The 21242-nt window shown below is 32.3% G+C and overlaps 1 protein-coding gene across 2 annotated transcripts in view; it reads left to right on the top strand.

Annotated features, from left to right (window-relative positions):
• LOC126738063 (dihydrolipoyllysine-residue acetyltransferase component of pyruvate dehydrogenase complex, mitochondrial) overlaps nucleotides 1-21242 on the top strand; it is a 56123-nt gene that overhangs the window by 22972 nt on the left and 11909 nt on the right. For both annotated transcript variants that reach the window (XM_050443242.1, XM_050443241.1), the window contains exons 7-9: nucleotides 9275-9474; nucleotides 9533-9740; nucleotides 10173-10311. In XM_050443242.1, coding sequence (XP_050299199.1) covers nucleotides 9275-9474; nucleotides 9533-9740; nucleotides 10173-10311 — 547 coding nt within the window. The remainder of the gene's footprint in view (nucleotides 1-9274; nucleotides 9475-9532; nucleotides 9741-10172; nucleotides 10312-21242) is intronic.

Raw genomic sequence — 21242 nt, 5'->3', positions numbered from 1 at the left:
AGTCACTATAGATTTATAGAAAGCGGCGATGAAGAGCTTTTCGAAGAAATTGGAGAAAATATACAGGATGGCCAACTGAGACTGTGAGGTACTGTATCTCGGAACGTACTCATCGCAGAGGCTTGCGGTAATAAATATTGTTACTAAAACGGCCAAGAGAAAAACCTGGAAAATATTTTGAAATTTCTAAAAAGACCTTTAGGGGGCGTAATTGCGATCTTGAATCTAAAAAAGAAGTTTTTGTGAGTTTCGATATATTAACCTAACAAAAAAATACTTGATCTTTAAAGTGGATGACAATCTGAAACTTTTTTGTTCGACAGTTTTTGCTGTATCTCTGAAAATAAAGTGGTGGGGGGTATTAAAAGGTTTCCGTAAAAAACACCCTGTATCTTAGAAATAGTTTAGTCAGCTTTAACACAATTTTAATGAGCCATTTTAAATGAGCCATTCTTGGGTTTTAACTGTTTTAGTATTCGAAATTTTGTTACTTTCGCATGTCGCCACCAGAGGGCTTTGTTAACATTTCACCAGAAATGGTAAATTTCCTCAAAAAAAAAAATTAAATGCATTGGTATGAATTTTTTTTCATGAAAAAGTAGTTAAATGATGCCCAAACAGGCTCGCGAAAACTGCACCTCGATATTTTATTCCTAACCTAAAATTTAGGCTAAAGAAAATTTTATACCAAAATTCTATACCTACTTAACTTTTTTTGGCAATTATTAGCAGGTCATGGAAGAACGCCATGAAAACAAAAAAAAACAAATATTTAATCAACACATAAATATACCTCAAATCGTCAATAGTTTTGCTTACTTTTGTATAATTTTTGTCGTAATAATGCGTTTTACGAACGATGAAGCTATGGATTTGCTTGCGGTTTATTTTGAATGTGTGCAGAATGCCGCAGTAGCAAAAGACGCGGGTCGATATTCAAGTCAGCGTCCTTGCGATTTGAGAGTTTTTAGCCGATTAGTGTCTAACTTACGAGCGAATTGTACTTTTCGGTCTACATTCCAACGGCGGTTTACGGAATTGGAATAACCCAAGAAAGTATTAACTACGTACTGGCGTACATTCCAGGAAATTGTCATGTTAGCACAAGAGCCTTATCCCTTGAGTTTGGCATATCGTGAACAACGGTTCAAAATATTTTGAAAGACCATATTTATTTTCATTTTTACGAACAATTTTAATTAATTTTAGAATGTACCCATATCATGTCGGTTTACATCAAGCCTTAAAAGAGGAAGACTTCGATCGAAGGTTGGACTATTGTCATTGGATGTTGGGTATGATTCAGGAAAATAGAAAATTTTTATTCAAAATTCTTTGGACCGATGAAGTCACCTTTAATAACGACGGTAGAGTCAATCTGCGTAATATGCATTGCTGGTCTGCAGAAAATCAGGTCTGCATTGGTTGGTTGAAGTTCAGTACCAAAGTCGTTGGAGCTTAAATGTGTGGTGTGGTATACTGGGAAGCAGAATTATTGAGCCATACTTTTTCGAACAATTCTTAAATAGCAACGTCTGTCTTAACTTTTTGACCAATCAATTGCCGTTGTTGCTGGAAGATGAGCCATTGGAATTGCGGTAAGACATATTTTTGCAGTTAGATGGTTGCCCCGCACATTTTCCGACTTGTTTTTCCACAGCGGTGGATTGGAAGAGGAAGTCTCTTTCCATGGCTTCCACAATCAGCAGATTTAACTTGTCTTGATTTTTATTTATGGGGTCGAATAAAGGCCATCGTGTTTCAGAGTCAACTTACGACCAGAGAAGATGTTATGGAAAACCGGATTCGCAATGCAATAAGGAATATATGCAGAGCCGAAATTGAAGCTGCAGTTCTGTCTACCCATGAGGCATTAAGAACCTCTTTCTTTTAAATCGGTTGTTTTCCCGGTTGTTCAGGGCCACAAATTAATATAAAAAAAATTCGAGAAAAATTAATTGAAACACTCGTATAAAATTTTCTTTAGCCTAAATTTTATATTAGGAATAAGATATCGTAGTCGATGCGGTTTTCGCGAGCTTATTTGGGAATCATCTAGCTACTTTTTCATGAAAAAAAATCATACCAATGCACTAAATTTACTAAGAGAAAATTTACTATTTCTGTCGGAATGTTCAAAAAAGTTCTCTGGCGGCGACATGTGAAACTAACAAAATTTAAACATACTTAATAAAATACTTAAAGCCCGAGAATGGCTCTTTTTAAAGAAGACTTGGTGTTAAAGTCGACTAAGCCATTTCTAAGATACAGAGTGTTTTTCACAGAAACCTTTGAATACTATTTTTTATATTTTGTATAAAGTTATAACAGGTATTTAAATGAATAACACTCTTTTCAGTATGCTGAAAAAATCAACATTGAAAAATCAGTACTTTGTACTTTTTTTTTTGCTTCAAGGGATATAATTTTATTATTTTATATAAAAGTTGACTTACAAAAAAAAAATAACCGCCGGATGAAGTTTCTAAGGCATCAAAAAAACGGTTCTCGTGTAATTTGAAAAACCGTATTTTTTTTCGAAAATCGTTAATTTCTCAAAAACAATCTAACTTAGAATTAAAAAAAAATCTTCTTTCTTGGCATACAAACAGCTTCAATTAAGACAATTTTCATAAAGTTAAAAATAAAAGACGAAAAAATTGGTTTTCCCACTTTTCTTTGAAATATTTTTAGGTTCTGTTAAAAAATGTTTCAAATAAAAATTAAGTATTTTTTAATTATCCACCACTTTTCCATATAACTTTTTTTGACACGACAAGTATTTGATCTAATTTTAGTATTTATTTCCCGGTGAGCTTAGCCTGCTAGGAATTTTTTTAGATTTACTTTTTCGAGGATCAGTTTTGAGATGTTGTTGCTGCTTGGTATGCAGGGTGTCCCACAATCAACGTCACACGCTATAAATTTTTTATTTTTAAATATAATTTTTTTTAAGAAAATGTGTTTTTAATAATTATAGGACCACTACCCAAAATTGTTTAAAAAAACTACCCCCGATAAATTCATCCCCTAAAAACCACCGCAACTTTTTTTTTTCAAATGGCGCCACCATTATCTCTTCTAATGTTTGAAATGCTTGTAAAATTATTAATTAAATCTCATAAAAAAAATCATGTGATAACATCAACGTAAGGAATTTTAAAATTAAAATGTTTCTGTTGCAAAAATTAAAATAGCATGTGCAATATGAAATCATACGCAATCGAAAGATTTCTCTTGTGCAAGCTGCATTAATCATGGGAGCAGTAATTGCTCGACAGGATTCACGAATTCGGTTTTTAAGGTCTCGAAAATTATTCGGCCATTCAATAATAATTAATAAACAATACCTATTAAATAACCCCAGACAAAAAAATTCATTGGGGTCACATCTGGAGAGCGGGCTGGTCACCTAATAAGACCCCTATTTTCAATTTCAATGTGGGCAATATGGAATGGAACGCATTATATCTATTAACTATCCTATTAATATGGAATTTATTTTCATCAGACCAACAGATTTGTGACAAAACTTCGGGATTGGCATGAATTAAAACCCGAAGGGATGCAATAAATTCTAACCTTCGTTGGTAATCAAATCGTTTATTTTTATTTGTCAAAATAAGAAAAAAAATAATACATTTTATGAAAAAAAAAAGTATGACAAAAAGGACAATTCATCGATTATAAAAGAAACCGCTTCACATGCTCCTCATATTAAGGAAAGCATATGTGAACTATCCTATACATAACAAACAAAACAGCTAAATATTTTTAAATAATTCCATATAAAAACTAAACTAAAAAAAAAAAAGAATCAATGCATGGCAGATGCAAGCACTATCATTAGTATTTAGTCTATGACAGAATTTAAAACAACTACAAGAAATATAATGTTAAGTTATGATAAAAAAAAAAACAAAAAATTAGCAATTAGGGAGGCAGAAGCGAGGGGCGACAGTAAGGGCAGCCTGACCGCGGGAAAAGCGAGAAATAAAAAGATTATTATAATATAATATGATATGACGCTGAAGTCAGTATGTTGTATTATTAATGACATATTTGATTTCCTAAACTTGAGAACCCTGTTCATAGAGTAACTTTAATCTGACATGCTTTGAGAAACCCTTCTTGCTATGTGTTTTGATCTGTTCCGGCAGTTGGTTCCACAAGTGCGCAGCAACAAAAGAGAATGAGCGTTGAAATGATGCCGTATGATGCTGAGGGATTACAAATTTGTGATTAAACCTAGTGTTGCGAATATAACAAGCAGGCTTTAAAATATTTCTTAAATAGGGAGGCTTATTATTATTTATAATGCGGTAAATAAAATTATACATATAAAGTTTTCTCCGGTTTTCCATATTTAAAATATTTTACTCTCTTCATATGTGGTGTAATGCGTTCTCTAAAATTTATATTAAAAGAAAGTCTTAGACAGGTATTTTGTACCTTTTGTATCATTCTTTTAACGTGTGACAGCAAATAATTATTGTATACAGTGTCACCATAATCAAAAAGAGACAGAACTAAAGTGTCACACAACAAATATTTTTTTTAGAGGGAATATATTTTTTTAGCTTATGTAGATTTTTAAGATGCAAATAGGCAGCTTTTAATTTTATTTTAATATGAGGCTTAAAAGTAAGGGCATTATCTATAATAATACCGAGATTTTTTGCTTGGTTAACAACTGGAATTTTATTACCGGAAATGCTAATATCTAAATTATGTTCAACATCTCTTCTGATGTTGTTACTTCCTAGCACTATAACTTGCATTTTCGCGGAATTTAATTTAAGATTGTGGTCTCTTGCGAAGGTTTCAATGCTTTTTAGATCGGATATGAGGGAATTTTGTGTCGTTTCAATATTTTTCTTAATTATTGGTATATAGATTTGCGAATCGTCAGCATATTGTTGTAAAGTGGCATGTTTGACTACCTTATACATATCCGCAACATAAATTGAGAATAATAAGGTGAAATGACTGAGCCTTGTGGCACCCCGCAAGAGATTGCCTGAAACTGTGAGTACCTCGTGATGCCCGCCCCTCCGGGAATGGCCACTTAACACTCGACTGTTAAAATAATTTTTAAAAAAATGTACAGTGTTCGCTGAGAGGCCAAAATAGTGCAATATCGCTAATAACAAGTCGTGATTTACCGTGTCAAAGGCCTTACTAAAGTCGAGTAGATGCCAGATTTCTGTTCCTCACTGGAGCGAACATCATTTAATATTTTTGTAAGACAAGTACTTGTGCTGTACCGCAAGCAAAATCCTGACTGGCATTCTGGAAGAATTTTATGGACTTCTGCAAAATGACCAAGCTCAATGGAAATGTGTTTTTCAATCATTTTCGACATAGCAGGTAAAATACTGATTGGTCTGAGATCCTTTAGTTCGAGGGGATTTGAAACTTTTGAAATTGGTTTGATTATGGCTCTTTTCCAAATTGTGGGATATCTGTCATTAACAATACATGAATTTAAAAAAAATTAACAGCGCATATAATATTTAACAGCGGATTTAAGCAAAAAAGCAAACACAACTTTACATCTCTCATCGATATACCATCCGTACCGGTTGCGTTATACTAATGATCCGGTGCGCGCATTTTTGCCCCACTCTTCAAAAACGACATATATGAGGGTGTAGGACGATTAGGAATACGTTCTCGATAAGCCATTACTGCTTTACGACAATTTTTTCTACACTCTCCGTAAATAAGAAGCATATCGACAAATTCATTTGGAGTAAAAAGTTCATGCGGCATTATGGGAGACAATAGCAAAACTAAATAGCGGAAACTGTGGAACTAAAATAAGTATGATCTATAAAAAGGCAATAAAACTGAATATTAGGAATACCAAAATGGATATTGTCAACTTATAGAATGCATATATTTGGCCATAATTTTTTTATAGCATTTAAAAATACCGTATACCTAAATATTTTATACTGAAGACCAAGTTAAATTATTTGTTTACAGATTCGCTATGCCGCTGATAATTTTTAACTAGTGTCAATAGTGTTTGGAGCGTTATTGGCAAATATTCAAATATTTTTGTTCTTTTTAACTTGTTTGAATTACTTAAATAAAATACTAGTAACTTCAAGATTTGCTAAGGTTTTTAACAGACATGAGTGAACTAATAAGAAAATCAATAAAAGATATTGTGTGCCTTACGTTGATATTAACTCATGATTTTTTTTATGATATTGAATTAAGAATTTTACAAGCATTCCAAACATAAGAAGAAATAATGGTGGTACCATTTGAAAATAGAAATTGGGATAGTTTTTAGGGGATGAATGTAAAACAAATCCTTTCAATAAAAATAAATCATAAAATAATTTTTAACAAAAACAAAAAAATCCAAAAAAACCAAAATAAATAAGAAAAAAAACTAAAAATTATATTTTTTAGCTATTTAACGAATTAAATTGCGAAAGCGCGTGGGTGTCGTATTGCCATATACCTGCCACCACATAAACTAGTCAATGTACTCCGCAATATATATATATACTGCATGGCACCCATGCGCCTTATAAACTGCTTTAGCTGGGACCAATATCCCTCTACTTGATTGGTGCCGACCCCCGTTTGTGGATCTACAAAATTCCTAGAATGGTTTACTGTCTTATGACTATAAGGGGACACACCTGCCAAATTGGCAAGCCCCTTATAGCCTCTCCAACAGTTAGTCCAGATCTCCGTTCCTGGCAAGACATGGTTAGTTATTATTCCCTCCAGCGTTTCCGCCGATCTGTTGGGAATAAACACAACATATCCTCGCCTTGCAGTCACATCATAAATGCCGAGCACCCACTTTTCGGGAATGACTCGACCGAAATTCTATTTCCGCTTGGTTATGACGGACTCATCGATCGACGGACCCAACCCAACCCAACCCAAACCCAACCCAACCCAACCCAACCCAAACCCAAACCCAACCCAATCATCCCTCCTCAGTAACTCTCAGGAACAAATATCTCGAAAATATCTGTGTTGCTGGATGACAGCGGCTTTCGAATACCCAACAGACATTGAGACCCAACCAGCCTTTATCTCACAAGACCATTCCCACATTATGTATAAAATAGAGCGTACCTCCAATCTGCATTGCTCAAAAAATGAACCTTTCAAAATCGAATATCGGCGACGACATCCAGGGCAGCGAAACGCCATACTCAACGGATAATGGTTATATTTTTGCAATGAGCAATTCCGCCGACAACCATTAACTGGGCAGGAAAGTCTCCTTCTCAACAGGTTACATTCCTGTAAGCGCTTCATTACAGAGGGACAGAATAAGGGTTAATTCAAAAACATTTGAAAAATTCATCATTATGAAAAAATTTAAAAACGCGGGAAAAAAATAACAATACAAACCAACATCCAGCTGCAAATTCAATTGAAAATAGAGTAGAGGCAGCACAAGCATGCGAGGATAGGGATGTGCGATTTAAAACGATTTTTTGAACAATCGATTATTTTAGTTGCGATTTCCGATATTTCGAATCGAATTTTTTTAACGAAATCAAATTTGCGATCTTCATTTCTTAGCAAAAATCGAAGCCGCGACGAATCCTGTTCTCAACCATCTATATAAATCAACTGTTGGTCAATGGTCGCATCTAATTAAAAAATAAGTCTGACAATACTGCGTCATGTTTAAAACTCCTGGGCATCATCTCAATCATCTGTCAAACTACAATGAAAACAGTTGTTTTTATATGTTTTTGGTGATTTTTTGCGGCTTTTTTGGTTATAGTTTGATCTCAAAGGGTTCAGTTATCAATATCCCCCAAGGAAATATCAAAAAACCTAAGTTTTTTGATAATATTTACCTTCAGAATAATGGAATTTATAGGAGTTTTTAATCAAGTTTTTACTTCATTATTATGAAAAAAACTACTCTTTCATAGTTAAATAGGTTTAATGCCAAATAATACAAAAAAAACTGTAAATTGTATGGGTTCATAATCCTTACCTTAACCAGATAAGTACCTTCACATCATTCATAAATATTTATTATCTATTAATAATAAATATTTATCATGTAAATATTTTTTGACGACGTCACTAATAAAGATTACTTGTGTCGGTGGAATCAACAATCCGATCGAGCGGCGTTGTGATGTTGCTTTTTTTCTAATATACGTGATCTACATTCATTTAACTTTGAATGTTGGCTTCTTTTTAGGGTATCTTATCATATTTTATGAAAAAAAAAGATTAATATTTTATTAAAGAGGAATAGTATTGTTTTGCCCCTGTCAAATAAGATACATTTTTATGATATTATGAAGTGTGTTTTTTTGCCATTTCTACATAAGCATTTGGCATCATTTCATCAGAGATGGTGTAAGCAAACAAACTGCCCACAGGCAATGTTAATGTTTTAAGACTCAATAAGACACCGTCCAGTCACTCCATCCATCAAAATTCTTTCGCGAAGCAGGATGGCCACTATGAAACCACAACCAAATTTTTTCTAAAAAGTCCAAACCTTATAAATAAAACTATGTTCACAATAAAATGGCTTATTAACTGTTATTAACTAAACTGTAAAAGCAATTAACTATTATACTAATTAATATCCGTATCTATTACTAATGTCACGAATAAGTTGAAAAAAGGTAAGTAAGAGAGAGACCTTAATTCACGCCAGACAGGGTGGAGGAACCACCCATTGGGTTTATACATTTTGCAATAGTACTATCATAATAAAAATAGTATTTTATAGATAAAGGTAGGTCATATTGTAACACAAACATAATTTTAAAAATCAAAAGTCACGATAAATTGTATTACCTTTTGCAATAAACTCAAGAAGATCTCAAAAATTTTCATTCATAGCTATTAATTCCCTAAATTAAATTAGATTGGATCGGAAAATAGTATTATTAAATTCAAGCCATACAATTTATACTTAAACACTTAAAAATTAAATAAAAGTGAAAAATCTGTAAAATGCCAGAGACCGAATAAATGAAAGAAGTATCTTTAAGTCCTTTCTTGAATAAAATAATGAATATTAAATAATTTTGTTAATTTTGAAAATTAACAGGTTGACACTTTATTATATATTTAACGAACTTGTAGATTATTTTCTACAAGTTTTTACACTTTTTTGATACATTTTTTTACACTTATTTTAATATGCATCTACTTAATATTTAAATCGTTATTTATATCTTTATTTGTATTCAAGGTGTACGATCCATAAATTATATGTGCTTGTTATGAAAACTTTTTACATTCGTAGTGTCCAGTATGCGCAAAACCATTGCTAAACGCCTTCTGGAGTCTAAACAACAAATTCCCCACTACTACCTCAGTCAAGAAGTAAACGTAGATGCACTACTGAAAATCCGATCAAAATACAACAAGAAATTAGAAAAATCTGGCGTAAAACTAAGCGTTAACGATTTCATTATCAAAGCTGTAGCTATTGCCAGCCAGAAGGTAAATTAATACTGCAAAAATGAAATAGATATTTTTATAATTATTCGAATAAATGCAGGTCCCAGAAGCAAACTCTCACTGGTTGGATTCTGTGATGAGACAGTATAAAAATGTAGACGTGAGTGTCGCTGTATCCACGGATAAAGGTTTGATTACACCCATCGTATGGGAGGCAAATAACAAAGGTGTAGTTCAGATCAGTAAAGCTGTAAAGGAATTAGCTTCTAGGGCTAGAGATGGAAAGCTTCAACCTCAGGAATTCCAAGGTAAATAGATACAGAAAACATCATGTTCGAATTTCATAAAAAATGTTTTTATTAAAGTAAATTCAACTTTTTGAAACTGAATGTGGTAAGGGTCTGTAGTTTGTCGCTTTTGAGTTTCGATTTATAATTTTTTTTAAATATGAAAAATAATAGATTTGTTCTCATTCTCTTGAGTATTTTCAAATATGCCTCGAGTAAATTATTGATTTTAAACATTGTTGATCAAAAATTATATAATTAACGAAAAATATATTGTTAAAAAATTAAGTGTTGTAATGTAATGTTAATTATTCAAATAGATGAAAAAATCGATTTTCTTCTTCTTAATATATAATAATAATTACGCACATTAGATTTATGCGTTGAGTAAGCATTTTGTGTCGAACAAAACACATATCTGAATTTAAACTAATGTCTTTTTGTGATTTTTAGGTGGTACTATAAGTGTGTCAAATTTAGGAATGTTTGGAACATCGAACTTCTGTGCAATTATAAACCCTCCGCAGAGTGCTATTCTAGCGATCGGAACCACTGTTACTCGCCTGATTCCTGATGAGACTAAAGAAAAAGGGTGAGTTTAAAGCTTTTGAAGCCAATATAGAATAGTTATGCAACAAGTTCACTTGACACCACTTGGTCAACGGAGACCAGTGGAAATTTTCTTAGTTTTTATCAATACTAAAAAAAAAATTAAAATAATAAATAAAAAGAATAAAAGGCGGAAATAAACACGATTATTAAAGTGGTGGCGAGGCAAAGCGGTGGGCATGATACCTACTTTATCGTCGTTAGGTTCTTAGTTTGAATCCCAACCTCGATCTGGTTCTCTGTTAGATAACAAGAGATAGAGAAGGTTGTTTTGTTATATTGTGTTTAAAAATAAGATATAAATAAGATACCTAATCTCTTATTCTCTCTTCAGAGAACCATGATGTGTAATATGCTTCACCTGCAAATTAACAGAAAGTTTAAATATAAAACAAAATTGATTTGATTACGTATATTAATTGATCTTATATACAGGGTGTTCCGTTGATCATGTTACAAACTTTTAGGATAGGTAGAAAACATGAAAAAAAGAAAAGTTCATATGAACATGGGTCCGGATATGCTTCCTCAGGGAAGTACATTAGATCTCTTTGAAGACAACCTTAAAAACTATATTTTCGTTTTATAGTTTCAGAGCTACTTTGGTTACCGCAATCAATTTTAAGATATAAATTATTGTTAGTACGTTTGTTCGTTTTAACTATTATACAAACATTATTTTAACTAGGGGCGGGCGAACCAAGGGGGTATTGGGTAAATTTAACCCCATTTCTCTAAGCATTCAATTTCTGCGCCCGTGTGAGCATCAGATTATGATGTTCTTATGCATTTTGCATAAAAAAGTGCTTTCAGTAAAAAGCACCTTGATCACCGTTTTTGTGAAAATTGGCTAAAAGCAAGTAATAAGATACAAAAATCAGTTATAGTTAAATTAAAAATTAAATCTGTGCCGTCAATGAAAAAGAACTGTCTTAAAAAAGTAAAGGTAGCACTTGATTAGTTAGGAAATAAATTAATTTCTCCCTCTTTTACTGAAATAAGCTATCGCTCGTTCTCTATCTTCATATTTTTGGGAAAGGACTTCTCCAATTCCAACATTGCTTGCATCTGTAACCAAAATAAAAGTTTGTACGGTAATCGGATTAAAATTGGAGATGTGCACAGTGCTCTTTAGAGCTCTTGAAAAGATTTTTCACATTCTGCTGAACAACTAAATATCTTTATCTAGACTTTATCTGGATAAGTCTTTTTAAGACACCATTTTCTGATATAACAGTAGCATTGATATAACATGTAGCACTGATATATCGAACTTTTTTTTTAAAATACGAAATATTTTTTAGAACCTAGTTTCAGGTTAGCCTCTCATTTCTTGAAAAATACCGCTTAAATATTCTTTAAATGATCTTCAAATGCTTTTCCCAGTATGATGACGTCCTTCAGATAAATCAACATGATTCGCAAGCCATTCCACGTAACACAGTTTTCATTATTTCGATTAACAAGTCTATCAAAAGGGGCTGGAGCATTGCAGAGTCTAAAGGGCTTGACTGCCAAAGTCCTGTTCAAAGTCGAGAATGCGGTCTTTTCCTTATCTTCTGGGTGCATATTTACTTGCCGGTATCCACCCTTCAGATTGAGCGTGGAGAACCATTGTGAACCTGTTGACGTGTCCAGGGTGTCGTCAATTTTTCTCTAGGAGATAACTGTCTTTCTTGGTAATATCATTCAGTCGCCGATACTCTTTACAAAATCTGGTAGATCTGTCCTTTTTCTTTACTAGTACAACTGGAGATGTTCAAGGACTTGGGAAGGTTCTATAACTCCTTGTGTCCTCATTTCTTAAAGCATTGGGGAAACTTCACCTTGTTTAGTTATCGAAATCCTTCGAGATGCTTGTTTTATCGGATCATTGTCTCCAGTGTTAATTCGATTCTGTACCGAATCAGTACTTCTCAGGTCATTATCGTACAAGGAAAACACATCTTGATTTTCTGTAAGAAGATGTCGCAATTTACTACACCGGTCAATGGTTCAATTGGCAGAGTTTCTTCAAAAAGATTTTGTAAACATATAGGAAAAGGTCTGCTTGAATGACGAGTTTTATCAGCATTTTTCGTGACTACCGCTGCTTCAGAGCATACGCCAATGTTCTCTCCTTGTTTTAGGTATTGATCATATTCTTTCAAGTTTACTATTCGAACCAAAACAGCAGATTCCTTCTGGGTGGATAACGTCTTTGCTGGAAGAATTCCTTGATCGTGTATTTTATAGTTATTTATGGGCTCAATCAAAATAGTTTTTGTCTTTTCCTCCAGTTGTGGGATTAACCACCATCTCTGTGTTAGCTGGTATGGTTATGTCCTGAGATAACCTAACGACTCGGGCATTTCCAATATCTTCATGTAGATAGTGCTTAAGGATCTCTTCGTCATCAATATGCGATTATATACAATCCATTTTGTACTGCTGAGCATTGATAACATCTAATCCTAATATAACGTCATTCATAATTTCTGCTATTGGAATATTGTTAAGCCAATGACATTGTTAAGCAAATGTGACTTTATCTTCATGTAATCCAATAATCGAGATTCTTTTCCATTCTTTCCATTTTTTCCATTCGCTGACTCCAGGATTAAATTTGGTTGTGGTGAAATTCTACAATGAGCTATGAGGTTCGGCTTCACAATATTATGACTGGATTCTGTATCCATCACAATCTTACAAACACGGCCGCTTATTTTTTCCCGGTACTACCAAGCTCTCTCCAGGACGTGGCAGACGGTATATTCTTATATGTGGAGCTTGGTAGCATCTAGCTAGCTTGCACTTCAGAAGGTTGTCTGGTTCCTTGGGTTTGTCAATGCCTTGAAAAATTGATGTTTAAGATGTCCCTCCTCATTACAATTCCAAGAATGTTCTCTTGGGTTTTCCCTAAGCTTCTTGAGGCGGTCTTCAAGATCACTTTCAGAGTTTAACTGTTCTCTAAATAAATACAACCTAAACCAACCGAATCCAACCTAAAATCTGACTGCTTAGAAATATTTAGCCAGTTCAGTTCATTAATTTAATGTGATACGTGATCTGATTTTCTTAAATCAAGAATTAGACGAATACAATATAATATTATTCCGCTTGACGCAGGTAAGGGCCATAAATAAAATCAGCAAAGCTAAAATGGGAAAGTATAAAAGTTTTAAAAATATTTTTTTTTTCTGAAAGTATTTTTACTTTAATTTTAATGTTATTTTTTAAAAACTTTTGCCAAAAATAATAAGTTTTTATTTTGATGGATTCCGTTGAACGCCGTGTTTTTTAGAGAGAATTTTTAGATTTTTTAGTTTATGATTAATATTTTCGTTGCAAGTGACATAATCTTTTCCAGAGAAGTGAAATCAACAAAAACTTGTATTTTTTCCGACATGAAGCTTATAAGTTCAGACTTGTAAATAATAAAGAAAAGGGGACCAATGATTGAGCCCTGAGCCCCTCCTGATAGTATGACATTAGACTCTGAATACAAACTATTAAAAAACACTTATTGTGACCTGTTTGATACCTGTTGTAAAATACTATGCAATGAGTCAACGTCAAAACCGTAATATCTTAGCTTTGCCAACAAGAGTCGTTGATTTATTGCGTCCAATACCTTCGAGTAATCTAAGAGTATAAAAATAATTACAAGTCCATGATCCAATGCCACAATTATATCATCAGTTACCACAGCCAAGACGGAAAATGTGAAATAACCTTTACGAAACCCGTTTTGCAATTTTGAAATCATACTATTATCATTTAAATATGAGTACATCTGGCTGTATACAATTTTCTTCATAATTTTAGAAAGAGCAGGTAAAATTTCCATACTGAGCAAGTCTCCCAATTTTTTTCAGTTGGATAAAGGTATTCCTATTGCAGTTTTCCAGTTTTGAGGAAAATAAATTTGTTGTATTCAACTGTTAATGAGTTATGTAAGAATCAATAAATAGATTGCAATATTTTAACAAAATTGACGTGATTTTGTCTGGGCCAGAGGCATTAGTTTTTATATTTTGCATAATTTTATCAACATTTCAGGTTTATTAAATTGGATCTGTTAAATTAGGTGCTAATTTGCATATATATGCATCATTTGAGTTTAGGACATTTAACGATCTAAGTGCTGGCCATGTTTTTTTTATTTTTTTCTGTCCAGATATAAATTTGAGTGACTCTTTTTTTTGGATCTCAGTACAGAAACTGTAAAATTTTGCAGCTTGTTGCATCAGTCCCAATCATGAGGTTCTTTAGTGTGCTTAAATTTTTGATAAGCCACGGAGCATAAGGTTTTGTCACCCGAGATTCTTTAAAGGGAGCATAAATATTAAAAACTGTGCTTAAAAAATCAGTAAAAACAAGTAATTTTTTGTCTATATTAATCTCATAAATTGTGTCCATCCAAGATAAGTTGTAGAGATAAAAAATCACTTAAAATAAGATTTTTATAACTACGGTACGTAATAAGCTTTGGTGTAGGTTTGTTGATTTCAGATTTAAGTCAACAAAAATGAGTCTGCGATCAGAGATATATGTATTGGCAGAGAGTGTACTAGAGGATGTAAATATTGTACGTGGTATCATTAATAAAGATTACTAAATCAAATGAACTTACCTGTAATGAAGTTCGATTGTAATTATATGAAGTCCTCGTGAAGTAAATAAGATAACAACGTAGTCTCTCTACTCATACCGTACACCACGAAATTTAAAGAAAACAATCCCTCGCTCCCCTGGTCCCAAGGGTTCCCACGATGGTCCGGATGCACATCCAACTCATTCTCTAAAGACTTAAGTGAACTGCAGTTGACGCAATTAACCATAGGAGACGTAAGTCAGGGTGGGAGGGACTTATTTACTTCACGAGAACTTCATATAATTACAATCGAACTTCATTACATGTAAGTTCGTTTGATTTAGGAATTATATTTCGTCCTCGTTCCGTAAATAAGACAACAACGTAGATGTTGAATTGTGCAACTGTAGACTAAAAAATAAAAACAAAGATATTAAAATTCAAAACATTAAATTAATGTTTGTGATATATACATCTATATAAGAATTATTTCATGAAGACAATATTAAACACTTAGTAATAACAAAATAACAATGATATTGTTATATTTCAAAACATTAGAATACAAATTGATTCATTTGATTATTTTCAAAAAATACTCTTGCATTAATATCATCATTACAACAGTTACTTTGCAAAAATTAGCAAAGGAAATTCGAATTCCAGTTGGCTCCTAATTCAATTGTATTTATTGATACACCTTTACGATCGGCCATAGGTGATGACGTAACTATGCGTTGTATGAAATGCATATTTGGCAGTATCAATATCAGCCTACTTTACACAAAACTTCGGATCCAATCTAAAATTCTTTGTGTTGTGCCATAGAAAATTTCATACAGATTTTGTAGTTTCTATATTCTCATCTTCTTTTTTAAAATGGCAACCAAAGATTTAACTATATTTTACCTGGACCAAAAGTTTTACGATTTTTAGTAATTATTTTAAAGATTCAAAGTTTTTTAGGGAAAAAAACCTAGATTCCTCTAAGCAGAGGCAAAACCTAATAACATTGCGGATTTATAATGCCACAACCAATGTTTGCAAATAATTCAACCTGATCACATGATCTGTCCTAGGAATTCTTGATTCTTTAATCTAATTAATAGATAATAATGTAATTTTTAATTTTTGCAAAAGAGTCGTAACAACTAAACCTTTAGCAACTTTAAAAAGTTCATTTGATTCTAAAGTATGCTGCTAATCTGAACTACAAATCTGAGCTATAATAGACCGATAGAAATTAAGAAAATCCTATGCTGGTCCGTTATTCTATTCTTGGGAACAGGGCCGTTCTTAGGTGGCCGTTCTTAGTATCTGCCGCCCGGGTGCGAAAAAAATTTTGCCGCCCCTCCTTTACCCCACCGAATCCGGCCTTTGATAAACATTTGTAAATAAATAACTTGAAATAATTTAACGTTAAAAAAAAACAACATCTTAGAAACATAAACACTTTATTTTATATTAAATCATAATTTTATTTACAATTTATTTGTAATGTAATGTATTTACAAATAAGTTGTAATTAAATACAAACATTTAATTAATATATATACATTTAAGTTGTAATTAAATACATACATACATATTATTTACATACGCAACATGCACTTTATAGTATCTATACATAAAGGGGCAGGTAGCTAACCTATCCGATGATTATACAAAGTTTGCTTTTCTCGCTTTTTTTGAATGCAAATGTTTTAACAATGTTATACACATCTATATTTTCTGCAATTTCTTTTTCAATACTAATTATTGATAAGTCAGAAAGCCTCTCTTGACCCATTGTGAATCGTAAATAATTTTTTATTATTTTGAGTTTAGAAAAGCTTCTTTCTCCACTAGCTACTGTGACAGGTAATATTAAGAAAATTCTAAGGGATATTACTAAATTGGGAAAAACATAGATGAGGTTATTTACAAATAGGTAGGTAAGAACATTTAAGACATTCATTTCAGGGGAAATATAGGGTGCAGCATTATCAATTTCATCAGATAAATCTTGAGCTAAAATATCTTTTTCATTTTTTGATGGATCATATAAAATTTTCTCAAGTACACATTTTGCAAACCTATTTGATTTTTCTGTTTGGAGAAAGCTATGTAGGTTGTTAAGAAAATTAAACAACGTATCATGTTACCTCATTTGCTCGAATCTTTCTTCCAATTTTAATAATGTAGTATCTAATATAACAAACTAAAAATTAATGTTAAACTGATCAACTGGATTTTTAGGGGCCTCGTCTACACACTCATAGTCAAATAAACGCTTTTTTGTTCGGGGTCTAATAATATTAATCGGAGGAAACGAAGGTTCGCAATCAATGTCTTCGGCAACTTTTTTGGCCTCCTCTAAAATATCAGTGAAACCTTCATCTGATCTAATACTAGATATATATGTTTTAGTCTGTTTTAAGATTAAAATAATATTAGGTAGGGCAACATCGGATTCCTGCATCACTTTACTTGCAATATTAATTTTTGTTAACATACCATATAATAATGGAACAAATAAATTTAAACGACTTAATTTTTAAGAGTAATGAATTAGCCATAGTTTTGGTATCGGAGTCACTGTTATTATCAGAGTGAAGTGCAAATAAAGCGTCATATATTTTTCCTAAATTATGTCTAAGAACTTTCAGAGCATCTATTCTGCTTTCCCATCTAGTACTAGAAAGAGGTTTTAGTGTTAACGTTGGGATTTCATCTTTTAAAACTTGCCAACGTTTAGTTGATGCGGAGAAAAAAACGTAAAGTTCCTGCACAATAGCAAAAAAACTTGTAATTTCTAAAGATGTATTTGCAGCGTCATTAACAACTAAATTTAAGCTATGGGCTGCACAAGGCACGTAAAAAGCTCTAGGGTTGAATTCAATAATTTTTTTTTGTAAACCATTATTGCGATCCTTCATATTCGCTCTATTACCATATCCCTGACCCCTTAAATCGCCTAAACAAATGTTGTGAGTCTCCAAAAAATCCAATAAAACATTAGTTAAGCCTTGTCCTGTCGAATCTGATATTGAAATGAATCCCAAAAAATGCTCTCTAATTTCGATGTATTATTTAATAAAACAAACCTTATTACAATTGTTAGTTGGTCTCGACTCACGTCAGGAGTCGTATCCAAAATAATTTAAAAATATTTACTAGCATTTAACATAGATATAATGTCATGTCTTATTTGCTCTCCCAGAGGGAAAATTAATTCATTTTGAATATGAACACCTAAATAATGAGGCATATTTGATGGAGTTCTTTTAATCCTGTTAATGTGATCGCATATTGTTTCATTAAAATTCGCAATTGTTTCGATTAATTTTAAAAAGTTTCCGTTTTGTTGCTCGTATATCTTGTTATTTTCACCTCTAAAACTCAAATTTTGACCGGCTAAAAACTTGACAACATAAATTATAATTTTCAAAACAGAAACCCATCTATCTTTTTCCATGTTTATTAATTTCTCGTTTAGTGAATCAGTTGTCGTTTTAGAAGTAATTGATTGTTTTAAATCAAGCCAAGATTTTGTATTACAAATATGCCCCTTTGAATTTTCATGTCTTTCTATAAGTTGACTTAAATGTCTCCAATCGTTATAACCCTCAACCAAACCACTACCACCAGAAAAAGTTTTAAATATTTTGCAAGGAAAACAATATACACAATCTTTTGATTTAGAATATACTAGCCAAACCCTCGGAATTATTTCTCCATTACACATTTTTTTTATGATAAATAGATGAGAATCCTATTGTCTTTATTTAAAGGAAACGTCATATCAGCCTCCGTTAGTTGCGTAGGCCCTAACTCTATGAGTTAATTTAATTTTATCCAATGAAACATTTGGCCAATAGCCAGGATCCTTATAGACATTAATATTTTCAAAGCTTACTTCAGATCCTTGTTCTGCTAATAAATCACCTTCCACATAGTTTTGGTATTCGATGAGTTCTCCTTCTCTTCTCCGCTATTGACCATTATACATATAGTCTCCGTCACATTTTCATCTCGGGCTTGGGAACTTGATGGTTTGTCATGTGATCTTGTTGGGATTAAAAACGCTTGGAGTGAACTGCAAGCCTTTTTAGTTAATTCTTCTTTTTCACGCCTTCGGTTTCTGTACTGTGCTCCAGAAAGCTTTTTTCGATTATCAGACATCTATAATAAAACAAATCGAAAATTAAAATAAATCCAAGTTATCCTATATTTTGCCTGAATGAATAAAGAGATATATTTTTAACGTTTCAAATAAAAAAAAATAAATATTAAGATTAAATGCTACTTTTTTATTAAGCAAATAACTAATATTTGAAAGGTGAGTAGCCAAACGGAATTAGTGGATGAGTGCGACTACTGGCTATTCATACCGCATATAATTTTTTCCTCAAGTTCAACATTAATTATTTTTTTTTAGTTCTTATATTATTTGACTCTAAATAAGTCAACATTACTTTTTAAAATAAAATTAATTGAAAACAAAAATTTAAAAAATCTCAAGAGTAAAAAAATTGGGAGATTTCTAATAGGAGTTATAGGTATCTAAAAAAAGGAAAAAAAAAACTCCTTAAATTTCAGGAAAAATAAAAAAATATTATGCATTATAAATAGGCAGTAGGTTCAATCATCCACCATTTCCGTTTGGCTACCCATTTTCCAAACATCCTATATGAACCACGTTGCCGAGGTCGCCAGGGCGGCTTCCAAAAAACTCGGAGTGCTTTTCAAAACGGAAAAACTGTATACACCAGAACAGCTGCTGACTCTTTATAAGGCTCAACGTGCCCACCCCAAGGGCGTCGCTGTATCGGGACTCGTTCATCTGGAGATATATATATATATATATATATATATATATATATATATATATATATATATATATATATATATATTTCAAAAATATTAAAACGATATTTAAATTTTATATGACAGCTCAAAAAAAATGTAATCAAATTAACGTATGTGTAGAGATACTTACCTTTTTAATTTTTACCACAATATTAAACAAAAGCTTTTAATAACGTTGCGATTTACACGACTACAGGCTACACGCTTAAAATTTAAAATTAAACAAGTGCACGCACTGCACGCATTTATATGCCTTGACCACAGACAAGTATTTTCCTGAAAAATCTTCGACGCGACATATTTTTTCCAACTCGTTGCGACCTGAAGCGTATATCTAGGTATACCTATTAAATTTGAATCGGAAATATAACTAATAATATTTAGAATGTTATGAAGTAACTTTAATACATTAATTAATAATTAATAATATTTACATATGTATAATATTTTAAAATAATATGTGTATAATACTTTTTGAAACAAATTATTACATTTTAAAAATATTTATTTAGTTTTTTTTGACCTGCCGCCCGGGTGCCCCGCACCCCCTGCACCTCCGGGTCGGAACGGTCCTGCTTGGGAATAAGAAAATGTTTCTTAATCTCTTTGAAGATCTCCCAGTCAAATTATCAAACTTTTAAAGAGGGCGGACTTGATTGGGGAAGTATAAACACATAGGTGTGAGCCACAATAGACTTGGGGTCGCAGTGAAGGGACACAATTAAGGTGCCCCATCCACAAGAAACGTAATAATCTAATAACCTATTTTATTCTTGGTGCAGAAAGTCGGAAACTCTAAATTGGTTGAAGATGATGCAGAAAAGCAGTGTTCGTGCACTGAACAGCAAAACTGATTCCACAGCTTTAAACCAAAATTATACAAATTGATAGTAAATGTTGTAACCCGTTGTTTCCTAGGGCACCTCTTTTACTCAAGGCCCCGCTGAATAAATTTCTTTTACCAAAAACCTTGTGACTGAGTGAATGTTTTAATTATTATAAAAAGGAAATATACACATTTTTATTATTAGGTCACTGTCAAACTTCATAACAAAGGAAGCATAATTCTGTTATACTAAATATATCTCATTAGACTTAGAGATGCAATGGCTGTGGTGTTATTAATTCACAAGAAAATACAACTTTAGTGAGAATATTGGCAAAGCATTTTAAACTAAAAAATGCTTTTCTCAATTATAAATTATTTATCCAACGATCCCCTTCTTCTAATGATCAAAACCCATGAGATTTGCCATTATTATAAACAAAAATCTCTATTTTGAAAAAGTGTTTTTCTAGTAACTAGACAAATACCCAAAAAGCTGGACATACATAAACTAATTATTTGTTTTACAATGTTTAATCCTTATAAGGAATTAAGATTTTAGAGAGAGAGTCCCTTTCTATATTGGCCAAAAAGTATGTAGATGAACTATTGGAACGTATTGTATGCATCTGGAACATTGCCCATCCTGTTTACAACCATG

This window comes from Anthonomus grandis, chromosome 6 (genome assembly GCF_022605725.1).
Source record: "Anthonomus grandis grandis chromosome 6, icAntGran1.3, whole genome shotgun sequence".
NCBI classification, from domain to species: Eukaryota; Metazoa; Arthropoda; class Insecta; order Coleoptera; family Curculionidae; genus Anthonomus; species Anthonomus grandis.
The sequence above is the reverse complement of the archived record's forward strand: the minus strand, read 5'-3'. Positions and strand labels throughout refer to the sequence as shown.